At 42.9% G+C, this 25,024-nt stretch overlaps 1 protein-coding gene across 2 annotated transcripts in view; it reads left to right on the top strand.

Annotated features, from left to right (window-relative positions):
- NOS1AP (nitric oxide synthase 1 adaptor protein) overlaps positions 1-23,798 on the top strand; it is a 224,611-nt gene extending 200,813 nt beyond the window's left edge. For both annotated transcript variants that reach the window (XM_068239949.1, XM_068239950.1), the window contains 2 exons: positions 16,113-16,413; positions 23,094-23,798. In XM_068239949.1, the coding sequence (XP_068096050.1) occupies positions 16,113-16,413; positions 23,094-23,610 (818 nt within the window). In that variant the 3' untranslated portion in view covers positions 23,611-23,798. The remainder of the gene's footprint in view (positions 1-16,112; positions 16,414-23,093) is intronic.
- The last annotated feature ends 1,226 nt before the right edge of the window (positions 23,799-25,024 follow it).

Below are 25,024 nucleotides of genomic sequence, written 5' to 3'. Positions count from 1 at the left end.
CTCCAACTTGAGGGTGTTTTAAAGCGGATCAGTGAATAATGGCGCACAACGTCTATGCATAACCATGGCGCCGCATTAAAAAGATACGCTTATCGCTATCTATCGTTAGTACTGCATAATAATGGTGCACATGGAAAAAAAGAAGAAAAACGGAACACACTAACGTTATTTATCAATAGTGGCACACACTAACGTTATTTATCAATAGTGCCGTTCATTTGCCAAACAGCAGACGGTATTGCCCACAGTAACGTTATTTATCAATAGCGCCCTTCATAAGCCAAACTGCAGACGTTATTTAACTGCAAAATGGTGAATGGATTTAATGTAGCACTGTCAAGGTAAGGGTTAGGCACCACTAGGGGTTGGTTAGGGATAGGCACCACCAGGGGGGTGGTTAGGGTTAGGCACCACCAGGGGGGTGGTTAGGGTTAGACACCACCAGGGTGGTCTTAGGGTTATGCACCAACCGGGGGGGTCTTAGGGTTAGGCACCACCAGGGGGGGTCTTAGGGTTAGGCACCACCAGGGGGGGTCTTAGGGTTAGGCACCACCAGGGGGGGTCTTAGGGTTAGGCACCACCAGGGGGGTCTAGGGGTTAGGCACCACCAGGGGGGGTGTTAGGGTTAGGCACCACCAGGGGGGTTTAGGGGTTAGGGATAGGTACAGAGAGGGTTCTGTGTGTTAACGCTAAATAACGATAAGGCTTTAACGCTAAATAACAATAAGGCTTTAACGTTAAATAGCGATAAGCGGCAAACGGATTAGCGGCAACACCATGCGCCATTATTCTCAGGCGCCATTTTCAGATGGATCCGTTTTAAAGTGGGGTAAAACTCAACACGTGTAAGACAAACTATCAGATTGACTTACTATTAGGTAAGTAATTACTGAGCAAATAAAGGAGTATACAACTGAAACTTTTCTGCACTGTTGACACAGCTTAGAACACCTAAATACAATCTAATAATTTTGGTAAAGCAACATCAAGCTGCACAATTAGAAGTTAAGTGAACTATAAAGGTTAGTATTAACTATTCCAATAACTTGGAAACCAGTCATATGTTTTTAGCCATTAGTTTTATGCTGTGTTTAGCTCTTTAAACTATAGATGTGGGTTTCATTTCACTCTACATTCATATTGAAAGGCTGCTGTTTAGTTTTGCATTTACAGACCTGTTTCTCTGACAAACACAATTCTCCCCCCCTCCAACTTTTTGTGATTTGCTACTGATCTTGATCATAAGACCTACTGTGCACTTTGAGATCTGTGGGTGAAAAAGGTTTGTAGAAATGTTGGTATGGTTGTTAATAGTTTATCTTTTCTCCAGTTTTTCAGTCTAGTTCACTATCCAAAAATATGTTTTTGTTTTTTTTTTACTATTAATAATTTATTAGTCAGTTTACTAGTCAATTAGGCCCGTTTCAAAAACCGGTGCTAGAGTGACCACCAGCACGCTTTTTGTAGCAATACTGTGATACTTCTGGATTGATGGCACTGCCCATCAGGGCCGGGCCGAGGCAGAGGCGAGAGAGGCTCCAGCCTCAGGGCGCAGTGTAGGAGGGGAGCAAAACTCACTCAACTATCATTCCCCTATTGTGTTTAAAGCAGAGATAAATAAGAAAGGGGGATACATGGCAGTGACTGCAAGCCAGATAACTAGAGATTAAGGTGTTGAGGGCCCTGGGGCACCTCTTAGTCTAATAGCAATCAGTGTGTGACAGTTGGGGTGGAAGGGATGGGGGGCGCACTTTGGTGTCTCCGCCTTGGGTGCTGGAGGACCTTGTCCCAGCTTTGCTGCCCATGCAAGATTACAATCTAAAAGAGATGATAAACAAGGTGAGGGGAGTTGGCAAAATGTGGTGCTGTGACTGGGAGGTAGAACTGAGATCGGCCTGCAACAGGCACTATGTGAAATGCCCTAGGCCAGCCCTTGCACTGGTTGCCTATACCCAAGGTATACAATTCAAGATCCTGACTCGCCTACAAAGCTCTCTACTGTATGGCTCCACCTTTCATAGCTACATTTCTCACATTACTTACATAACATGTAAGATCTAAGATCCAATTTTAGGTATATGCATGAAAAGTGCTTAAAGATATGCATATTCTAATTCAAACCTAGACAATCCTAGGTAGGTTTTCTAACCTATATATAGACAATCCCATTGCCATGTATGCTTCTTATATTATGCCATATTTCTAGCATGTGCCTTGATCCAAACTGTTTTGTCTCAGTATTAGAGTGGACCTGAGGCAATATGTGACATGAGATAGACATGTATATGTACAGTGCAAAACATATGAATAACCAGGCTGTTTTACTTGTTTTGTTTTGCTGCCTGAACAAGTTAATTTTTAGGCATGGAAGTGACAGCTTCTGTCTTGTCAGTACCTTGTCAGGAATATAGAAAACATCACTGATAAGCTAATTACAGCCATAAACGTTTTCCTGGCAAAGTACAACTTCTGAGAGCAGGGGAGATAGAAAAAGGTCAATAGTTCATGTATTTTATCTCTGGAACACTTATTAGGATGCCACTGAGCAGAGACAACTAAACATTCAATGTACTTTGTAAATGTTTAAATATACAATAAAACCATGGAATATCTAAAATAAGTCATTTTTTAGTAGTAGGAGGATAAATACAATTGTTTATCTCATCAGTTTATTTCACCTTGGGTTCACTTTTAGAACCAAATGTAAAAACTGGGCCGGAGTTTATGACATTAGTCTGCATGCCCTTATAAACGATGTATGTCTACTCTTGTGGCATTATTTTCTACATTTGGCTAATGGTGACTATGAATGGCTTTGTTTACTAAGTCTAAAACATGTCTCTGATATGCTCAGAAACTGCTCAAAGGGATCACCTGCAGGTAAAATAAGCTTAATGCTTTTGATAATCTTAGGAAGGCATGATATAAATAAAAAGCGCTCTATCTAAAACTCCATAATGGTGCCCATACATGGTACAATAAAAACATTCACTTTTCTCGTTTATTCAACCAAAATGATCGAATTGAATGAAAGTTTAAAATAATCTTTTTTTCGATTAAGAATAAAAGAATTGATTATCCCATTTTTTCAATAAAAATCTGATCGAACATGTTGGAAAATCTTTATATTCGATCTAACGGAATAATCAAACAAAATTATCTAATAAAAAAAATGACTATCTATGGGCACCTTTAGTGAGACTTCAGGATCTGTTTTGAGATCCATGATTGCTATATATGTTAGTGGATATACGGTTTATTAGTGGAAACTCCTCTTGTAGTTCCAGAACAATAGCAAAACTACAACTTCAAGTCCCAGAACAAAGCATACCAGCTGTGGGTGTTTCAGACCCGCAAGTTGAGGGTTGTTCTGAGCAGCTTGAGTTCATCTTGTGTTGGGGTGAAGTAGGACATCTGACATACATATTTCACCTCTTAATGACACAGTTGCTAACTGGGTACAGTGTTCTCCCCAGAACATTTTCACAGCCGGGTGGCATAAGGAAGTAGCCGGGTGGGGGGCACAGGGGGAATGCAGGGCCGATGCAACTCTGCTTACAGCATAGGAGGAGGATCAGGAGGTAAGCTGATAACAGCCGGGTACTCACCAAAATTAGCCGGGAGGAGCACCCAGCTAAAAGAGCCTGGGGAGAACACTGGGGTATAGCCTTCATCCCTTTACATTACAGCCACCACTGGGGAGATGATTTTATTCTCTTTCTAAATTATATATTTACAGAAGCATTTCAGCTTAGCAAGGGGTTCCATGCCTAGTACTGCCAATTGACTTCCATCGATTGTGTTGCCAATTGGAGGGTTGCTTGTATGCCATAGATACACAGCTTCTTTTTCTCTGTGGATAGGCTACTTTATTAACTAATGTAATAAATCAATAAGTTTAAAAATGCCAGGACTGGAGGCACTCTCTGCAGCACTGATTGCAGTCTCTTCAGAGAGTTGTGCCTGTTCCCTGCTTCCCTTCATTGTAAACAGCATAATGCAATGCAAGCGCCGGGCCCTCCCACAGATGCTGCTATGTTTTTCAATTCAGCCACACAGACAAGCTTTTAAAAGAGGAATTTCAGACGCTGAAGCATTATGTGTCATGAGATCGGATTCCTATTTGGGCATCTTGCTTTCTAATGCATTTAGATCTGTCGCCAGAGATTTGCTTTAAGTCCAAATTATCACGAACAGTAATAAAAGAGGATGATTCTGCTTAACCAGGACTGTAACCTCTGCAAGCGAGCCCTCTAATAAAAGCGCAGGAGCTTTGGGAGCAGCCGACGCCACCATGAACCATAATAGGAATCACGGCTATAGCGACGCACAGTGAGTAACTTCGGTGCCATCAGAAGACGGAGCTGAAGTACCTTTTAAAACACTGTAATTCGGCCTCCAGCAATAGCTGGAAGCCGAATTACATCATTCCCACTATCCACGTGGACCTGGAGGAGGAATAGTAATGAACGCCGCCGGGACTTGTGCAGCAGCAGGATAAGCCATATAGCGGCTGTAATTTGCGCCCAAGTCTCCCGGCGGCCAGTTCTCTCGTACATCCTGCAAGTACTGAGCGGCAAGAGCTAGTGTACACAGGCATCTGGCATCAGTTTTTGTTGCATTAGCATACCATCAGCTTGCCATTGGGTGATATAGCTTGGGACCTCAAACTGAAGCGAATGTAAGTGTATAGGTAAAGGATTCTGCATCCTAATACTTTATAGCAGGACTATTGGATTTTGGATGCGTAACCATACAATTATGTCTTGGACTTTAACAATTACACAATTGTTTTATTGAATAGTTATAAACTATAAACATGAACGATACATAAAGCGTTGAGACATGGGATCCAAAAACATGGAACATATCCCAAAAAAATGAAACAAGGTGGTTTTAGTAGGCCAAACAATCACATTCCATACTTGTTTTACATCACCTTTGGGACGAGCACAAGTAGGACCCCATCACAGCCTATCCAATAGTTTGCATAAACAGTATTCCCTTGAATCAACAATGACCATTGACATGCCTTTTGGGTTGGTGTCAACTTGTTCAGGGCTTGGGTTTTGTAGAAGTGAAGGTGTGAAGCAATCCCTCCTATAGGAATGCAGAAAGTGGAAGTTGTTGGAGAAGACCGGGGCAAAGAAGACAACTGAAGTGAGAAGAATATGAAGCCTTCCATATTTATTTCCTTTTAAACAATACCAGTTGCCTGGCAGCCCTGCTGACCTTTTTGGCTGCAGTTGTATCTGAATCACACCAGAAACGGGCATGCAGATAATCTTGTCAGATCTGACAATAATGTTAGAAACACCTGATCTGCTGCATGCTTGTTCAAGGTATATGGCTAAAAGTATCTAGAGGCAGAGGATCAGCAGGACTGCCAGGCGTATTGCTTAAAATGAAATAAATATGGCAGCCTCCATATCCCTCTTGCTTCAGTTGTCCTTTAAGCTTTCAGCACAAAACGCTTTTGTATACTAGTCATAATGCAAGCTGACCCCTCACAGTATTCTTGATTCAACTTCATTTTTGGAATTATCCAAAACTTGACTAACTTACTTAATGGTATATGCAGTCTCCGTGATTATCACAGAATGGTCCAAACTAGACTGGTTTGAGGGCCTCACGCTATAAATGCCATCTTCTCATTCCTGGTCTGTACAATTAATACATCTATGTCTTGTTCTGTGTCTTTGCTTACATCATTCACTTGCCTCTTAATCTTGCTTCCTCTTGGTGGGGCCACAAGTGTTTTCCAGGGACATGCATTTATGACATTCCAGCACTGACGCATTATATTTTTCTAAATACAGATGAATGAGTGTAGTTCAGAGTAATGTTTCTGCCTTCCTCTCTTTATGGTGGGATTTCTTTGCATCACCAGCAAGGTGCGCTTGCTCCTTTGAATGTTTACTTGATGATGACATAAAAACAAGTCAGAATTTAGGTGAATTTAATTCTGTTTCTGTTTGAAATTTGCTGGTCAGTTTTATTTAGATGAAACAAACTTTTACCTATCGTTTTTGCTTAAAGTGAGCCCGAAATAACTGCATGATGAGATATACCAGTACCTAATCATTTTTAGGATGTTCCATATTCAGAGTTTGGTTTTACAAGATAATTATCTAAATTTGCCCATTAGACTCTTAGTGGCTTCCACTCCTATTCTCCTACTATTCATGTTTGACAAGTTCCCAACTTTCCTCCTCATCCATTTTACCCCAGTCCTGCTGCCAAATCATTTTTCTTCACTCCTCACCCCATCACTGCTGCCAGATCTTTCTTCCTTACTCATTTCCCCTTCCATGCCGTCTGATATTTCCTCCTGACCCCATCCGTACTGCCAGATCTTCCTCCTTACCCCTTCCCTGCTGATAGATATTTCCTCCTCACTCCTTACTCCTTCCATGCTGCCAGATCCTTCCTCTTCACTCCTTACCTACTGCCAGATCTTCCTCTTCACTACTCGCCCCATCACTGCTGCCAGATCTTTCTTCCTTACTCATTTCCCCTTCCATGCCGTCTGATATTTCCTCCTGACCCCATTCCTACTGCCAGATCTTCCTCCTCACTCCTTACCCCTTCCATGCTGCCAGATTCTTCCTCTTGACCTATCCCTACTGACAGATCTTCCTCCTCAATCCTTACCCCATTCCTGTTGCCATATCTTTCCTCCTTAACCCTTCCCTGCTGCTAGATGTTCCTGCTAACTCATTACCCCTTCCCTACTGCCAGATCTTTCCTCCTCACTCCTTACCCCATCACTGCTGCCAGATCTTTTCTCCTTACTCCTTATCCCTTCCCTGCTGCCAGATCCTTCCTGCTCATTCCTTACCCCTTCCCTGCTGCCAGATCCTTCCTCCTCACTCCTTACCCCATTCCTGCTGCCATATCTTTTCTTCCTACTCCTTACCCCTTCCCTGCTGCCAGATCTTCCTCCTCACTCCTTACCCCATTCCTGTTGCCATATCTTTTTTCCTTCCTCCTTACCCCATCACTGCTGCCAGATCTTTCTTCCTTACTTATTTCCCCTTCCATGCCGTCTGATATTTCCTCCTGACCCCATTCCTACTGCCAGATCTTCCTCCTCACTCCTTACCCCTTCCATGCTGCCAGATCCTTCCTCTTGACCTATCCCTACTGACAGATCTTCCTCCTCAATCCTTACCCCATTCCTGTTGCCATATCTTTCCTCCTTACCCCTTCCCTACTGCCAGATCTTTCCTCCTCACTCCTTACCCCTTCCCTGCTGCCAGATCCTTCCTCCTCACTCCTTCCCTACTGCCAGATCTTCCTCCTCACTCCTTACCTCATCACTGCTGCCAGATCTTCCTCCTCACTCCTTACCCCTTCCCTGCTGCCAGATCCTTTCTCCGCACTCCTTCCCTACTGCCAGATCTTCCTCCTCACTACTTACCCCATCACTGCTGCCAGATCTTTACTCCTTACCCCTTCCCTGCTGCCAGATCTTCCTCCTCACTCCTTACCCCATTCCTGCTGCCATATCTTTTCTCCTTCCTCCTTACCCCTTCCCTGCTGCCACATCTTTCCTTTTTACTCTTTACCCCTTCCCTGCTGCCAGCTCTTTCCTCCTCACTCCTTACCCCTTCCCTGCTGCCAAATCCTTTCTCCTCACTCCTTACCGCTTCCCTGTGGCCAGATCCTTTCTCCTTACCCCTTCCCTGTTGCCAGATCCTTTCTCCTCACTCCTTACCCCTTCCCTGCTGCCAGATCTTTATTCCTCACTCCTTACCCCTCCTTTGCTTGCCATATCTTTTCTCCTTACTCCATCACTGCTGCCAGATCTTTCCTCCTCACCTTACCCCTCCCTTGCTGCCAGATCTTTCCTCCTCACTCCTTACCCCTTCCCTGCTGCCAGATCCTTTCTCCTCACTCCTTATCCCTTCCCTGCTGCCAGCTCTTTCCTCCTCACTCCTTACCCCTTCCCTGCTGCCAGATCTTTATTCCTCACTCCTTACCCCTCCTTTGCTTGCCATATCTTTAATCCTTACTCCATCACTGCTGCCAGATCTTTCCTCCTCACCTTACCCCTCCCTTGCTGCCAGATCTTTCCTCCTCACTCCTTACCCCATCACTGCTGCCAGCTCTTTCCTCCTCACTCCTTACCCCTCCTTTGCTGCTAGATCCTTCCTCCTCACTCCTTACCCCTTCCCTGCTGACAGATCCTTTCTCCTCACTCCTTACCCCTTCCCTGTTGCCAGATCCTTTCTCCACACTCCTTACCCCTTCCCTGCTGCCAGATCTTTATTCCTCACTCCTTACCTCTCCTTTGCTTGCCATATCTTTTCTCCTTACTCCATCACTGCTGCCAGATCTTTCCTCCTCACCTTACCCCTCCCTTGCTGCCAGATCTTTCCTCCTCACTTCTCACCCCTTCCCTGCTGCCACATCTTTCCTCTTCACTCTTTACCCCTTCCCTGCTACCAGCTCTTTCCTCCTCACTCCTTACCCCTTCCCTGCTGCCAGATCCTTTCTCCTCACTCCTTACCCCTTCCCTGTTGCCACATCCTTTCTCCTCACTCCTTACCCCTTCCCTGCTGCCAGATCTTTATTCCTCACTCCTTACCCCTCCTTTGCTTGCCATATCTTTTCTCCTTACTCCATCACTGCTGCCAGATCTTTCCTCCTCACCTTACCCCTCCCTTGCTGCCAGATCTTTCCTCCTCACTCCTTACCCCATCACTGCTGCCAGATCTTTTCTCCTTACTCCTTATCCCTTCCCTGCTGCCAGATCCTTCCTGCTCACTCCTTACCCCTTCCCTGCTGCCAGATCTTCCTCCTCACTCATTACCCCTGCCCTGCTGCCACATCTTTTCTCCTCACTCCTTACCCCTTCCCTTCTGCCAGATTCTTCCTCCTCACTTCTTACCCCTTGCCTGCTGCCAGATCTTTATTCCTCACTCCTTACCCCTTTTCTGCTTGCCAGATCCTTCCTCCTCACTCCTTACTCCATCACTGCTGCCAGATCCTTCCTCCTCACTTCTTACCCCTCCCCTGCTGCCAGATCCTCCCTCCTCACGCCTTACCCCTTCCCTGCTGCCAGATCTTTATTCCTCACTCCTTACCCCTTCTCTGCTTGCCAGATCCTTCCTACTCACTCCTTACTCCATCACTGCTGCCAGATATTTCCTCCTCACTCCTTACCCCTTCCCTGCTGCCAGATTCTTCCTCCTCACTCCTTACCCCTCCCCTGCTGCCAGATCCTTCCTCCTCACTCCTTACCCCTTCCCTACTGCCAGATCTTTCCTCCTTACCCCTTCCCTGCTGCCAAATCCTTCCTCCTTACCCCTTCCCTGCTGCCAGATCCTTCCTCCTCTCTCCTTACCTTTTTCCTGCTGCCAGATCCTTCCTCCTCACTCCTTACCCCTTACCTGCTGCCACATCTTTACTCCTTACCCCTTCCCTGCTGCCAAATCCTTCCTCCTTACCCCTTCCCTGCTGCCAGATCCTTCCTCCTCTCTCCTTACCTTTTTCCTACTGCCAGATCTTTCCTCCTCACTCCTTACCCCTTACCTGCTGCCACATCTTTCCTCCTTACTCCATCCCTGCTGCCAGATCTTTCCACCTCACTATAGGTACTGTATTATGAATAGGAAAGCAAGAATTAGTAATGCACGTTGGCATAGTGGATAACACCATGACTGTGCAGTGCTAGGTTCAACTCTTGGCCACTACAAGTTTTTATGCGCTTATCATGTTTTTGTAGATTTTCTCTGGACTCTCACGTTTGTATTCCCACATCCCAAAATGGATTTTGGTAAATTAATTGGTTAACCCTGAGGTTGGCTTTAGACTATGATAGGTACACTAGAATAAGACTAACTGTAAGTTTGCATTAAATTGTGGGCTCTTCTGAGGGACCATTAGTGACAGCACTATGGACTTAGTAATATGTGGCAAGAGATGTAATCCCTATGTAAATACATTCTTATTTTTATATATGTAACATTTTATCTCATCATGTCACATTATTTCAGAATCACTTTAAAGTTAAATGTACTTTCATCTCTCTCCCTCTCTCTCTCTCATTACTCTGCTATTCTTTTGTAAATATATATAAACTAGTCTGTTTATAGTTTAGTCAACTTGTCCATTGTGCTCTTCTGTTAAGCTTGGCAGTTTTTAGAAAGCTATACATGGGGAACATACATTATATAGAATCCGCAGATCTGTGCGTTTGCAAATACAACACAAATGCATTTTTAGTCATTTTAATAGTAATTTAGAATAAAGAACAATGGTGTGTGGAACCAGCTGGGCTTCTTGTTGTTTTGGGTGGACAGTGTAATTCCTCCATGCCATTGCGATTAAAGGAGAACTCCGGGAACTGTTAAATGGTAAGCAGAGGGGAAAGACCCACAATGCTGTAAAACAGCCCTTGCCTCTGTCACAGGTATCACAAAATCCATGCTTTCAGAAATGCCAGCTTCCACCCTAATCTGAGCATGACATCTGTATAGCTGTCAGTTCATAGCCGTCATCCCTGAAAGACTGGGGAGTCACCTGACTTCTACCATAAAACAAGGGCATCCCTCTGATATAATGCATTGCTTAGGCTGGCAATTTGGAAAGCTCTAATCTGATGGCCAGGAGAGAGGTGTGTAAATGTATTACCCTACACCCCTGCCTTCATTTAACACTTTCGAGAGAGTCCTTCAAAGTCATTTCACGCAAACTAGCAGGCCATTTCCAGTTGCCTATCCTTTACTGCCCTCTGGTGGTCAAAATTATATACTTTGTTATTCCTTAAATTCTGAATGTCTGTGTCTGTATAAAGTGCACTTACCTTTTCTTTGTTGTCTGATAATAAATCTTATATTTCTACCATTCTTCTCTGTCACTTGTATTTTTCCTTTACAACTTTGGATTTCTTCAATCTCTTTTTCCTGTCCATAAAGCGTTTAGTGGGTAAAAATCCCACAGCATCCTATTTATGAATGTATACAACTTGAATTACTCACAGCAGTTAAAGAGACACTGTTAATTTGGTATCCTGGTTTCAGCATCAGAAGATATTGTGACCTCTCCTACTGCACCTGGAAGTACTGATCAGCATCTTGGAGGTAGGAGGGGCCATTGTGACCTCTCCTACTGCACCTGGAAGTACTGATCAACATCTCTGAGGTAGAAGGGGCTATTGTGACCGCTCCTACTGCACCTGGAAGTACTGATCATCATCTCTGAGGTAGGAGGGGCCATTGTGGCCTCTGCTACTGCACCTGGAAGTACTGATCAGCATCTCTGAGGTAGGAGGGGCTATTTTTGCCTCTGCTACTGCACCTGGAAGTACTGATCAGCATCTCTGAGGTGGCAGGGGCCATTGTGGTCTCTGCTACTGCACCTAGAAGTACTGATCAGCATCTCTGAGGTAGAAGGGGCGGGGACACCTTGAAGTACTGATCAGCATCTCTGAGGTGGAAAGGGCAGGGGCACCTGGAAGTACTGATCAGCATCTCTGGGGTAGGAGTGGCCATTTTGGCCTCTGTTACTGCACCTGGAAGTACTGATCAGCATCTCTGAGGTGGAAGGGGCAGGGACACCTGGAAGTACTGATCATCATCTCTGAGGTGGAAGAGGCAGGGACACCTGGAAGTACTGATCAGCATCTCTGGGGTAGGAGTGGCCATTTTGGCCTCTGTTACTGCACCTGGAAGTACTGATCAGCATCTCTGAGGTAGGAGGGGCCATTGTGCCCCCTGACACTGTGAGCTGCTGCTGCACCAACAACAATTCCAGTTCCAATAATTAGTTCTGAAGGTTTTGGAATCAATAAAAGGACAACAGTGCCCAAATGTATGCACCTGCCTAATTTTATTTAAACAATTATTGCGCACTTTCTGTAAATCCAGTAACTTTCATTTCACTTCTCAAATATCACTGTGTGTGTCTCCTATATGATACATTTAAAGAGACACTGAAGCGAAAAAAAATGTATGATATAATGAATTGGTTGTGTACTATGAATAATTACTAGAAGATTAGCAGCAAAGAAAATATTCTTATATTTTTATTTTCAGGTATATAGTGTTTTTTCTAACATTGCATCAATTTATAATATTTGCAGATTACACAACACTCAGCATTCAAAATAAGTCTTTCAGAGCAGTCTGTGAAGTAATGACCTCTCCTCTAGCAGAGGAAAAGTAAACAGTTCAATTACAGTTGAGATAATAAAAGTCAGATAACAGCCCTCTCCACGACTAAGTTAGTCGGAGAGCTTAATAGCTTTTTTGCATAGAGATAACAACTGGAGTTTCTCTACTCTTCCTGTACTGGAAACAATTAGATTGATGTATCTGATCTTAATGTTTTATTTCTTAGCTGTACTACACATACAAATCATAATATCATCATTTTTTTTTTCGCTTCAGTGTCTCTTTAACTGACATTTTTTATCGTAACAAACAACGATTTATACAGGAAAATCATGACGATTAACAAGGTTGCCCAAACTTTTGCATCCACCTGTATATAAACCAACAAGGAGGTTACATTTAGAACGACAGGGTAAGAGGATGCCCTGTCTGTCCACATGGAGGTGGAGAGGATTTCAACATAAATTAAAAATAAAATACATTCTAAAGATAAACTGGATATAAAGTGTATTTGCATGGCACTAGTTTCTGCATGCTGCACTTTCTCTACTCCTATCAGAGAGCAGAAATTCACATTTACCTGCATCATGTTTCAAAAGCTATATTTTTTATTCATGGCTTTTAGGTATACTATTATACAGCTCATACTGTAGCTCAAAACTTTATTATAGATTCCTATTGCTACAGATTACTGTGGTAAAATGCTTTACTCAGTTTTAGGAAAGATGAATATTAAATCCTGTGGTTTTTACAAATCTGGTGAAGAGAAAACATGGAAATACTGCCCATACCATTCAGTCATTGTTTTTCCTATCTGTGAAAATAAATTCAGGCTTGACTAATTTTCAAGTGACCGGCTGTGAAGATCTGCAGGAGTCTACAAACTTACATTGTCCTCATTGTAGGGTTCACTGAATATGTAACTGTCAGAGGGAAACAAGAATGGGGGGGGGGGGGGGTGCTAGGCAGCTTCACATGCAGGGAATGAATGGGTCAACTGCAAGAAAGTTGTATCTGTGGACCACCCAGTACAACTTTTCCAGATAACATTGTGTAAATAATGCTTGCCTGTGCACAATAGCCACATACTGTACATAATACTTTTGTATCGTTATACTGATTAAATAAATGTGAAGTCAGTCAAATAGGTTTCAATTGCCTTTTATGTCTTCCTTCTTAAAATGCGCTGTCCGAGTTTTCTAATAAAGGTAAGGCTTTTATGTCTCCCCCTGGTGGTCGTCAAAGAAAGTTGTGACAAGCACCATGCATAGTTCTGTTGCCTCTCACACGTCATTTGCTTCCCACAAAATTATGTTTCATCCTTTGTCGACTCTTAAGGTCTGCATGCTGCATTTCTGAGTAGTACTGTTACTGTGGAGGAGGCAGGTGCCGATGTGTGTTAACTGTGAAGTGCCATATATTTTGGGATTATTTGTAGCATTAAGCATTTTGTGTTATTGTATTGTTTGTATTTGGTTAATTTTATAGCTCACAGTTCATTGTGTAAAAAAAAAAAAAAAATCAGATGCCTGATCTAATGACCATCTGAAAGTGTATGGGATAGCGTTACACATCGTAATACTCAAACTTGGCCAGCAGCTATTCAGTAAGGAGTCCATGGGCTAGACTTCCCTAACACTGCTACCGCCTACTAAGCACGCCCTAGTGGCTGCAGCTCAAGCACTTCGAGTCCATCAGGAAAAAATGCGCAGTATAATATTTATTTTGTCTTGTTAACCCATTATCAGCTTTATTAGAGATATATCTTTTGAGATAAGTGCACTGCTTTTGACCACAGTCGAGAGAACTCATTGTGCTGTAAATTCTTGGAATGCTTTGATCTCTCTCTACTAGCAGAAAATACAGAAACTGAAAGCAGAAGTCCTCTTAGTGTCTCACACTGCCCCCTAGTGACAAGTGAAAACACATACACATTACAGCAGTACTATTTAGTAGCAAATAAGAAAAAAAAAGTGTGCTAAAATAAATTGGCCTGGAGCACTTGCAAACCTCTAAATAAATTGGCTGCTAAAGGGTTAATGGCGTTGGTCAAAGAAAACTGATCGTTCTATCGAGCCAAATTTTGGATTGATTCTATTAGTCAGTCCGATCGGCTTGCTCATAATTTTTCCCTCTGTTGGTGAGACTGAACAATCGTTTCTGATCAATCACAATGATCGGAAAGTTGACCAATTGGGAATTGGGGGATTGTTACTGGGCACCTTAAAGAGACACTGAAGTGAGAATAAATCTCGCTTCAGTGCTTATATTCAGCAGGGGCATGTGTGCCCCTGCTAAAACGCCGCTATCCCGCGGCTAAACGGGGGTCCCTTACCCCCCAAATCCCCCCCCCCCCCTGCAAAGTCTACGACCAACTTGGTCGTAGATTTTTCTGCTGTTGAGGCAGGGCTAACGGCTGCAGCCCTGCCTCTCAGCGCCGTCTATCAGCGGCGCATCGCCGCCTCTCTCCCGCCCCTCTCAGTGAAGGAAGACTGAGAGGGGCGGGGGAGAGGCCCTGACAGATGCGCGTGGGGCAGGGCTGCGGCCATTAGACCTGCCTCGATGCGGAAGAGATCCCCCGCTGCACGGAAGGGAATTTGGGAGATAAGGGACCCCCGTTTAGCCGCGGGATAGCGGTGTTTTAGCAGGGGCACACATGCCCCTGCTGAATATAAGCACTGAAGCGAGATTTATTCTCGCTTCAGTGTCTCTTTAAGTCTCCAGTATATGATCAGTTTGGGTGCAGTGTATAAAAATAGTACTCTAAATCCTCAAGGGAAATTCCTCTACAGATTTTTTTTTATTCATTTTATGTCAGTTTGCTGCCTGTTTTTATTTCTTTTGCCTTATGGTAAATACATTATGCCTTCTCCTAGCTGCTTTGAAGGCCCTTTGTCTGTGCATCTGTGCATGGTATTTTATCTTTCTTTAATGCCCCAGTAAGGCTGACATCTGTCCTCCGCTGCTTTCAGTATATTTTTTTCAGGGAACAAAGGTAGGGTGTATGCTAGAGTTATGAATACAGCAGATACTAAGCAAACTCATAGATTTGTAGTTACTGGAAAAGATGTACAAGTAAAACCATTTGAAAGTAGGGATTCCCTTTAGAGCCATTTTACACCAAGTCTATTGTGTGCTATTGCATCGCAACGGACAATATCATTGCATCCCAGTGCAATGCAGTTCTATTCCTATGGGGCTTTCACATCGAGTGTGGTATGGCGGGTTCCGACCCAGCAAGCATGCTGTGTGTTACCTGGGCAATTGGTGCATTTACAGTGGCAGTTAAGCTGTATGCTTCACTGTACAGTCTCACCGCACGTGTAATGCGCAGAGTGACTTTTTGGCAGCGTGATGCAACTTGCACAGTATGAAAAGGAAACTTTAATGCTATGCATAGATATCAGTTTTCCCCTGATGGGCTCATTTGTGATAGATTTGGGTGACATTTTACTGTCGTATATAGAAATGCTGCTGGACTCTGTGCTGTTCTAGCCTATCAGAATGTGGAGGGGGAAGTTGGGGGGTAGAAGGATGAGCTGGAGCTGCAGCAGGAAATACAATAGGCCAAGTATTTGTTATTTTGGCAGAATATCAAAAAGAAGGCCTCAGATGTTGTGGACACCTGTACATATGTAGACTTCTTAGTCTTCTGAAATGATCACAAACAAGTTCCATAGAGCAGTGATGGCTGACATTGGCACACCAGCTGTGGTGGAATTAAAAGTCCCATGAGGCATTGCAATACTCTGACAGCTCTAAGCATAACTCAGGGAGGCAGAGGCATGATGGGATTTGTAGTTTTGTCACAGCTGGAGTGCCAAAGTTAGCCATCACTGCTATAGAGGGATGAACATCTAGTGTGTGTATGTAGCTCAGAACTGTTTCCTTAATGGCTGATTTTTATTTGAAAAGTATTGACCTCTGTATGCTGTCTGTTTGCACATCCAAGCACGAGTAAGTCATTGGTATTTTGTTTTTCTTTCACAGTGGACCAGAGCATGTTCCAGAACTCAAATGCAACTCAGGTTCCTAAACTACATCCAAGTAGTTCACTCAGTCAGCTGACAAAGGCTGGGCAGAGTAACTCTGATCTGCCAGGAGTTGGAATCTTGGCAGGTAGCACTCAGCACTTGAAGAACCTTGGAAAGGTAGTTGGTGCAAAGGTGAACGACTTCCTGCGTAGAAGAGAGGCTGACCGTAGTGATGTTGGCCTCACTGAAGTCAACAAGACTGTTGCATCTGTGCTGTCCATTAAGGAGAAGACGCTAAGCTTGGGGGATGAAGAAATGTAAGTCTCTATCACTGTAGTCCTGTATTTGTTGTATGGTATATTTCTTGAGTTGGCCATTTTGGTGGTTTGTGAATGACAATTTGGCACAGTACCTCCCAGATGGTGAGACATATACATTTCTCTCTGGGTGATAGATAGTAGCAATAGGGGTAGCAGAGGTGGCGCCGCACTGGGGCCCCTCTGGACAGCTGTGGAGTAACAGGCAGTATGTTAAATTTTCCACATGTACCCAGTCAACAGTAAATAACCAACAAGGGTTCAGTCTTTTCCCTGCTCTATCCTTGCCACCAATTATACTTGATTAGCAAATTCCACTGCAATATAGAACAAATAAAACCATAAAATCACATATGGGGCACAGATCCTGGGTACCCGAGATAAGAAAAGTGTGTGTGTGCTGGCCAGCAATGGGTTAAAAGGACAAAAGGTGTCACCCGTCGCCTTCCTTTGGGATGTGATCTCATTTGTTGCTTGGATTCATGCAGTATTGCTTCCTTATTGCAGAACATGGAGAATTCAAGCGAGCTGTGATACAATTGTAATTCATTATTATACTGACATGTAATGTGCACTGCTTTAAGCTCAGAAAATATGTGTGTAAAATGTGTGATGATTGGAAATAAAACCTGACTGCAAATACCTTTGTTGGCTACTATCAAACCTTGCCACTATCAATCTGTAAAATAATAACAATGCAATAATCATGAACATTTTTGCTATACTACTTGAGTAAAGTTATTCAGGGGTCACTGTGCTTAAAGGGAACCCAAAGTGAAAGAAATGTGCCCCATTTACCTTAACCTGGGCTTCTTCCAGCCCCCTGTAGTCCTCCTGGTCCCTCGCTGTCGTTCAGCTCTGTTGCATTCAGCAGCTGTCCTTTCTGAAAGCTGCATGCACGGCCCAGAGCTGTACGCCTCCTAGATTGCACTCCCATGGCTGGTAGCATTTTGTGCTTGCGCAGTTAGTAGAAATAGCAATTGCGTATGCATTGAACGCTCCCAGCCCCGGGAGAGCCATCAAGGAGGCGCGCTACACATGAGAGAACACAGGCGAAACATGAACATAAGGACCATGGTGTCTGTTTCAGAAAAAAATTACATACATCCTGAAAGCAGGATTAACCACTTCACCTCCAAGTGTTTTTCCCTAAGGCTGGTTTCACACCAGGACGTTGCGTTTTAGGGGACGTTATGGTCGCATAACGTGCCCCAAACGCAACGCCTGGTGCTCTCTAATGTGGACGTCAGAGTGAGCTGCGTTGTGCAGCTCACTCTGGCGTCCGTGATGCCGTGATGCGCACTCTTGGACGCATGCGGCATCACGTGGTCCCACCCGGCCAATCGCCGCACAGAGCGGCCGCTCCAGGAAGTAAACACTGCACGTCACTGAGTGCAGTGAATATTAATTAGCCATGTGCTTGGCCGCTCTCCGCTCCTCCCCAACATTACAGCGCATGTGCAAGCAGTCTAACGCGGCTCTGCCGCTTATAAAGTACTGTATGCAGTACGTTCGGTTATGGCGCAGCGTTACTGAGTAACGCAAAGTGGGCACTGTGAACAGCCCATTGATTTTTCATTGTTGTGCGGTGGGGTGCGTTACAGGCTGCTCTAACGTGCGCCTGTAACGTCCCACTGTGAAACCAGCCTTAAAGCCGAATATAACCCAGAATTTCTTCTTTGCTCTAATAGATTATTCACAGCATATTCTATACAACCAGCATTTTTTTTTTTTTTTTTACTAGAACATCATTCAAAGGGTTAAACACAGGCTTTAGTAGCTTCCCTGCCAGCTTCCCTGCTGCATCCGAAAGTTAAACAATGTAATCTTCTTGTGTTTACTTAAATGTATCAAGTGTGGAATGTGACACATTCTCTGACTGTGCAGGAGGTGGAGGACGCAGAGAGAGAGTCAATGCTTGTCTGCCTGAATTAATGAATAAAAGCAGTTATTAATAAAATGCAAAGTCAGCTCACAAAGCAAAAAACTGTACTTTTGCGAAGCTATAATTTATAAATGAATAATACTTATGCACAAATGCAAATATGATAACCGTATGGCATATAAAAAGTAGGAAAACATGTTTTTACTGAATATTATGTCCGGGTTTTAAACCGCTTTAAAAAAACAGAGCAATTTTCACCAGTCAGTGCTCCTTCCATTCTTTCGCCTATGACATTATTACTACTTACCACAATTAAACAATCTATATCTTGTTTTGGGTTTTTTTTGCCACCACTTAGGCTTGCTGTGGGGGGTACTTTTTTGCTAATAATTTTATTCTAACTGTGTTTTAACAGGAAAAATAAGAAAAAAATGGAAAAAAATAATTATTTCTCAGTTTTCACCCATTATAGTTTTAAAATAATACATGCTACCGTAATTAAAACCCACACATTTTATTTGCCCATTTGTCCCGGTTATTGCAACGTTTACAATATTTCCCTAGTACAATGTATGTCGCCAATATTTTATTTCAAAATAAAGGTGCATTTTTTTTTTAGTTATGCATCCGTCACTATTTACAAGCCCATAGTTTCAAAATTAGCAGTAATATAGCCTCTTGACATGCATATTAAAAAAAAAGTTCAGTCCCTAAAGTAATTATTTATGTATTTTTTTATTGTATTTTTTTTAATACAAAAATAATAATAATTGGGTAATTATGGGATAGTGTGGGAGGTAATGTGTTAATTTAAAATGTATCTGTGGGTCTTTTTTAAATTAAATGTGTGTAAGTGTAAATTTACTATTTGGCCACAAGATGTCCTCACGCATTACTTCCTATTGCGCCTCTATAGTACGCTATATAGGAAGTAATATGTGCAGGGGTTCCGTCGGAAGTAAACAAATGATCGCAGCATCTTTTTGATGCCTGCGACCATTCATGGGGACAGAGATTCATGAATGGAAACTGTGTTCTTCAGCTGCGATAACGAGCACAGGAGCGCGTGGCGGCAAGGGACGTAGCAGCTATGTTAGGGGAAGAGGGAATTTACAGAGACGTAGTTACTCGACGCGGGGGAGTGGAAGTGGTTAAACTCTGACAATAACATTCAGTAAAAACCTGTTTTCCTACTTTTTGTTACCCATACAGTTATTATATTTGTTTTTGTGCACAAGTATTATTGTCTGTTTAAAAATTACAAGTTCTCAAAGTACAGTTTATCTGCACTAAAAGCTGCCATTGTAATTTATTGCATAGCTGCTGTATTTCTATAATACAATGCATCCAGTGAGAATGTGTCTTCTCCTGTGAACACTTTTGTCTTGTATTCGACACTGCTAGCAGTATTTACAGTGGTGTGAAAAACTATTTGCCCCCTTCCTGATTTCTTATTCTTTTGCATGTTTGTCACACTTAAATGTTTCTGCTCATCAAAAACTGTTAACTATTAGTCAAAGATAACATAATTGAACACAAAATGCAGTTTTAAATGATGGTTTTTATTATTTAGTGAGAAAAAAACCCTCAAAACCTACATGGCCCTGTGTGAAAAAGAAATTGCCACCTGAACCTAATAACTGGTTGGGCCACTCTTAGCAGCAATAACTGCAATCAAGCATTTGCGATAACTTGCAACGAGTCTTTTACAGCGCTCTGGGGGAATTTTGGCCCACTCATCTTTGCAGAATTGTTGTAATTCAGCTTTATTTGAGGGTTTTCTAGCATGAACCGCCTTTTTAAGGTCATGCCACAACATCTCAATAGGATTCAGGTCAGGACTTTGATTAGGCCACTCCAAAGTCTTCATTTTGTTTTTCTTCAGCCATTCAGAGGTGGATTTCTTGGTGTGTTTTGGGTCATTGTCCTGCTGCAGCACCCAAGATCGCTTCAGCTTGAGTTGACGAACAGATGGCCGGACATTCTCCTTCAGGATTTTTTGGTAGACAGTAAAATTCATGGTTCCATCTATCACAGCAAGCCTTCCAGGTCCTGAAACAGCAAAACAACCCCAGACCATCACACTACCACCACCATATTTTACGGTTGGTACGATGTTCTTTTGCTGAAATGCTGTGTTACTTCTACGCCAGATGTAACGGGACACGCACCTTCCAAAAAGTTCAACCTTTTGTCTCGTCGGTCCACAAGGTATTTTCCCAAAAGTCTTGGCAATCATTGAGATGTTTTTTAGCAAAATTGAGACGAGCCTTAATGTTCTTTTTGCTTAAAAGTGGTTTGCGCCTTGGATATCTGCCATGCAGGCCATTTTTGCCCAGTCTCTTTCTTATGGTGGAGTCGTGAACACTGACCTTAAAGGAAAGGTTCAGGGTAACGTGGAAAAAAATAAAAATCCATATCCACTTACCCGGGGCTTCCTCCAGCCCGTGGCAGGCAGGAGGTGCCCTCGCTGCCGCTCCAGAGGCTTCCGGTCGTCTTCGGTGGCCGACCTGGCCAGGCCGGCTGCCAGGTCGGGCTCTTCTGCGCTCCACGGACAGGCTCTTCTGCGTCCCACGCGGGCGCGCTGACGTCATCGGACGTCCTCCGGGCTGTACTTTCCCTGTACCTTCCCTTTAATTGAGGCAAGTGAGGCCTGCAGTTCTTTAGATGTTGTCCTGGGGTCTTTTGTGGCCACTCGGATGAGTTTTCTCTGCGCTCTTGGGGTAATTTTGGTCGGCCGGCAACTCCTGGGAAGGTTCATCACTGTTCCATGTTTTTGCCATTTGTGGATAATGGCTCTCACTGTGGTTCGCTGGAGTTCCAAAGCTTTAGAAATGGATTTATAACCTTTACCAGACTGATAGATCTCAATTACAGTACTTTTGTTCTCATTTGTTCCTGAATTTCTTTGGATCTTGGCATGATGTCTAGCTTTTGAGGTGCTTTTGCTCTACTTCTCTGTGTCAGATAGCTCCTATTTAAGTGATTTCTTGATTGAAACAGGTGAGGCAGTAATCAGGCATGGGGGTGACTACAGAAATTGAACTCAGGTGTGATAAACTACAGTTATTTTTTAACAAGGGGGGCAATCACTTTTTCACACAGGGCCATGTAGATTTGGAGTTTTTTTTTTTCTCACTAAATAATACAAACCATCATTTAAAACTGCATTTTGTGTTCAATTATGTTATCTTTGACTAATAGTTAACGGTTTTTGATGAGCAGAAACATTTAAGTGTGACAAACATGCAAAAGAATAAGAAATCAGGAAGGGGGCAAATAGTTTTTCACACCACTGTATATTATATTATTTTGTTTCTTTTCTTATCAACTACTATTGTAATCACTTCCTCAAGTTCCGCAACAGCACTAAGCTTCCCACTGAAGAAGAAATGCTGTTCTGCTACCAGTGTTTTTTTTTCTGCTACGGTAGTATCCTTTTTACTTTTTTGCTGTAAATAATCTTTTACAGCAAATATCCTAGGCACTTTCCTAGCTTGCCTTGTGGTTTATATGGCTCTGGATGGTAGCATGGGAATTCTGCTTTTCTGATTAGGAATATTGAGGTTCTTAGGATGCTTGGGTTTCCATTTGAATGCTGATTAAGAACATCCAAGATACATGTTTTTTTTTTTTTAATAAAATTAATACTTTAGTACATATCTGTTATATGGTAGGCGATAATTAATTTTTTACTTCCTTTATTACTTTGAACTATGTAGGTAATGTACTTTGGCTCTAAGAATGATAACAAACTTGTTTTACTAGACATACATTTTGACTTCAACATTTCATAACTATTTTAAAGCATTTGGAAGTGAAACTACAGCAAAACATTATTTTTTTAGTTTAGCGATGAGAAGCAAAGCATTAGAACATCTGACAGTTTTTGCTTTATACTGTTTACACACTGGCAGATTAAGATAACAGATTTGTTTTATGCGCTCAATCAATAATATGAACTGTGCCAAAGGTTTAGGGAAGCAGATGTGAAATGGTTCTTCGTTGTGTTGTTTTCAAACACGAGAACAAAAGTATCTTCTACACATTTAAAGGGGTTTTCCGATACATAAAAAGAAGCTAAAACTGACACTTACCTGGGGCTTCTATCGGCCCCCTGCAGCTGTAATGTCCCGCGCCGTTCTCCTCCGATGCGCCGTTTCCTGCCGCTGGCAACGGGCGAATTATTCCTGCTGCCGCACGTGCTTGCTCCCATGCGGGTCAGCGGGTGCTTACTGTGCAGGCGCAGTACAAGAGAACTTTGTACTGCACCTGCGCAGTAAACTCCAGCTGATGTACACGGCCGCGCAGCCACAATTCTATTCGTCTAGTTAGACGAATAATTAGCCCAGTGCTGGCGGCGGGGAACGGCGCATCGGAGGAGGACGACGCGGGACATTACAGCTGCAGGGGGCCGATAGCAGCCCCATGTAAGTGTCAGTTTTAGCTTCTTTTCATGTACCGGAGAACCAATTTAATATAATTGCAGTAAAACGGTTCTGCATTTTTTTCAGTGATCATCTACGCTTTTGCTAAAATGTGTTGATCTAACATGTACAGTATATTAATTCTATCTACCAGCATGTACTCCGGATCACTATCAGGGTTCCTTCTGTCCTTTGTGACACTCACTGGAGCAGGAAGTAAGGGGCATTCTCAAACAGTTTCCTACTTTTCCACTCTATCTAAACTGAGCATAAAAGCTTTGACTTTTTGCATAGTCCAGTAATAAGCTCTTGATTTTGCTTACCAAGAACTGTTGAATTTATTCAAAATATTTTTATTTTGATTACAGATCCAAATTTGTTGAGAACTTCCCTCGACTTGATCCTCCTCCACCTGTGGTGAAGAAGCGGACCACACGAGCTCTGAAGACAACTCAAGATATGATCATTTCCCCAAACCCTGTACTGAATAGTCCAGAGAAATCCCTAGTTTCTCCTGATGTCAGTGTGAATGTGGCTGGTGAAACTCCCATTGAAACTGCTATTGATGAAGATAATTCACCAAAACTGAAACGTCTTCCAGATTCCTTACCTAATGGAAAATTAGAGAAAGTCCCTTTACAGCAAACTGAGAATGGGGTAGTTCCTGAGATTACACTAGCTGTCCCCGATATTATTCACAAGGAGTCATTAGACACAAATCTGAAGGAGCCTTCTCATTTCTCTGACAAGGCTGTGGTAAGGCTCTGCATCAGCCAAGAAGACCTAATAGAAGACGAAACATCTCATTCTGATTGGAGTTCGTGGCCAAAAAACTCAACATTAGACAGTGATGGTCCCCATCCAGATCTTTTGTCCTTTGAGTAAAACTGGTTTTAAGGACATTAGTCTTGGCACTGGAACAGTTGGTCTGTGGATTCTCTGCTGCCCAGAAAGGTGTACAGGAAAGTTGAAGCAAACGTGTTGTCTAAGCAGGCGATAGATGAATGTTAAAGCCCAGAAACTGACCACCTCCACTTTGGAAGAGACAATAATGAATATTGGGCTTCGATGTATTTTACTTGTTTAAACTGTCACTGACATGCATTACATGCACACTGTTAGTCTACTTTGCACATCTTTAAATGCCTTACATATGATTGCCATAGTCATCTTGTGCAACACTAATGAGCAAAATTACGGAGAGCGTATTCCACTACAATTTATTACCTACTTGGTTCATGAAGGTTTATGTGATAACTGATCATAGTTGTAGAGTGGTAGGAAAGTGAGCTACAGTGGTCATTTTTAATGTAGATAAAATGTACATAATTATCTGAATGTGTTATGTATTGAGGAGATTTTCTTCTTGTTGTTAAGAGGTACCAATTTAAGTTATGGAGAACTGAAACCACCAGGATTTTCTCTGGGGCCAAAAGGAATCTAAGTTTCCTCTACAGAAAAATAACTTCATAATACAGATTTAAATCAGAATTCATTTTCAACCAACAACCATAATGCATGTGCAATGCAAGCAGTGTGTTTATTTGCAGGGCTGTACTTCTTGCATTGTGGACATTGCTTCCTGCAGTGGTGTTATATTTTTTTTTAAGTGAACCTGAAGTGACCACAAAAAAAGAAAAAACTTAGATACTCACCTAAAAAGACAAAAGGCTCTGAATCCTATAGAGCCTTCCTGATCCTCCCCCCATGTCTTCGTTCCTCTGCTGTCCCCCCGGTGGAATTATTTGATCAGCAGGTTGCATATGTCTTTGGCCCTCCTTGGACAGCATTTGGTAGTACTCAAGTACTTCAGAAGATGAGCAGATCCGTACTGCACACGCTCCGCTCACGAATGCACAGTACAGATCTGCTTGTCTTCAGAAGCACTCAAGTCCCTGTGGAGTCCAAAGGTTTGAATTTTGAACAAGGTACAGTGGTGTAACAAGGAGACGAAGAGAGGACTAGGAAGGGTCTATGGGATACAGAACCTTCCCACTTAGGTAAGTATCCAAGTCCTTTTTTTAATGTCGCTTCAGGTTTGTTTTAAAATGAACCGGAGATGAAAAGGATATGGAGGCTGCCATATTTATTTCCTTTTAAACAATACCAGTTGCTTTGCAAGCCTCCTGATCCTGTGTCCTCTAGTACTTATAGCCATAGACCCTGAACAAGATGCAGCAGTTCAGGTACACTGACTCCTGTTTTGCTGGATTAGTCATATGCTTGTTCTAGGGTTTGGATTCACACTACTTATGCCAAAAGATCAACAGGGCTGCCAGGAAACTGGCATTGTTTACAA

Source organism: Hyperolius riggenbachi, chromosome 6, assembly GCF_040937935.1.
Source record: "Hyperolius riggenbachi isolate aHypRig1 chromosome 6, aHypRig1.pri, whole genome shotgun sequence".
In the NCBI taxonomy this organism is placed as follows: domain Eukaryota; kingdom Metazoa; phylum Chordata; class Amphibia; order Anura; family Hyperoliidae; genus Hyperolius; species Hyperolius riggenbachi.
Note: the sequence above shows the minus strand (reverse complement) of the source record. Positions and strands in the feature narration are given on the sequence as shown.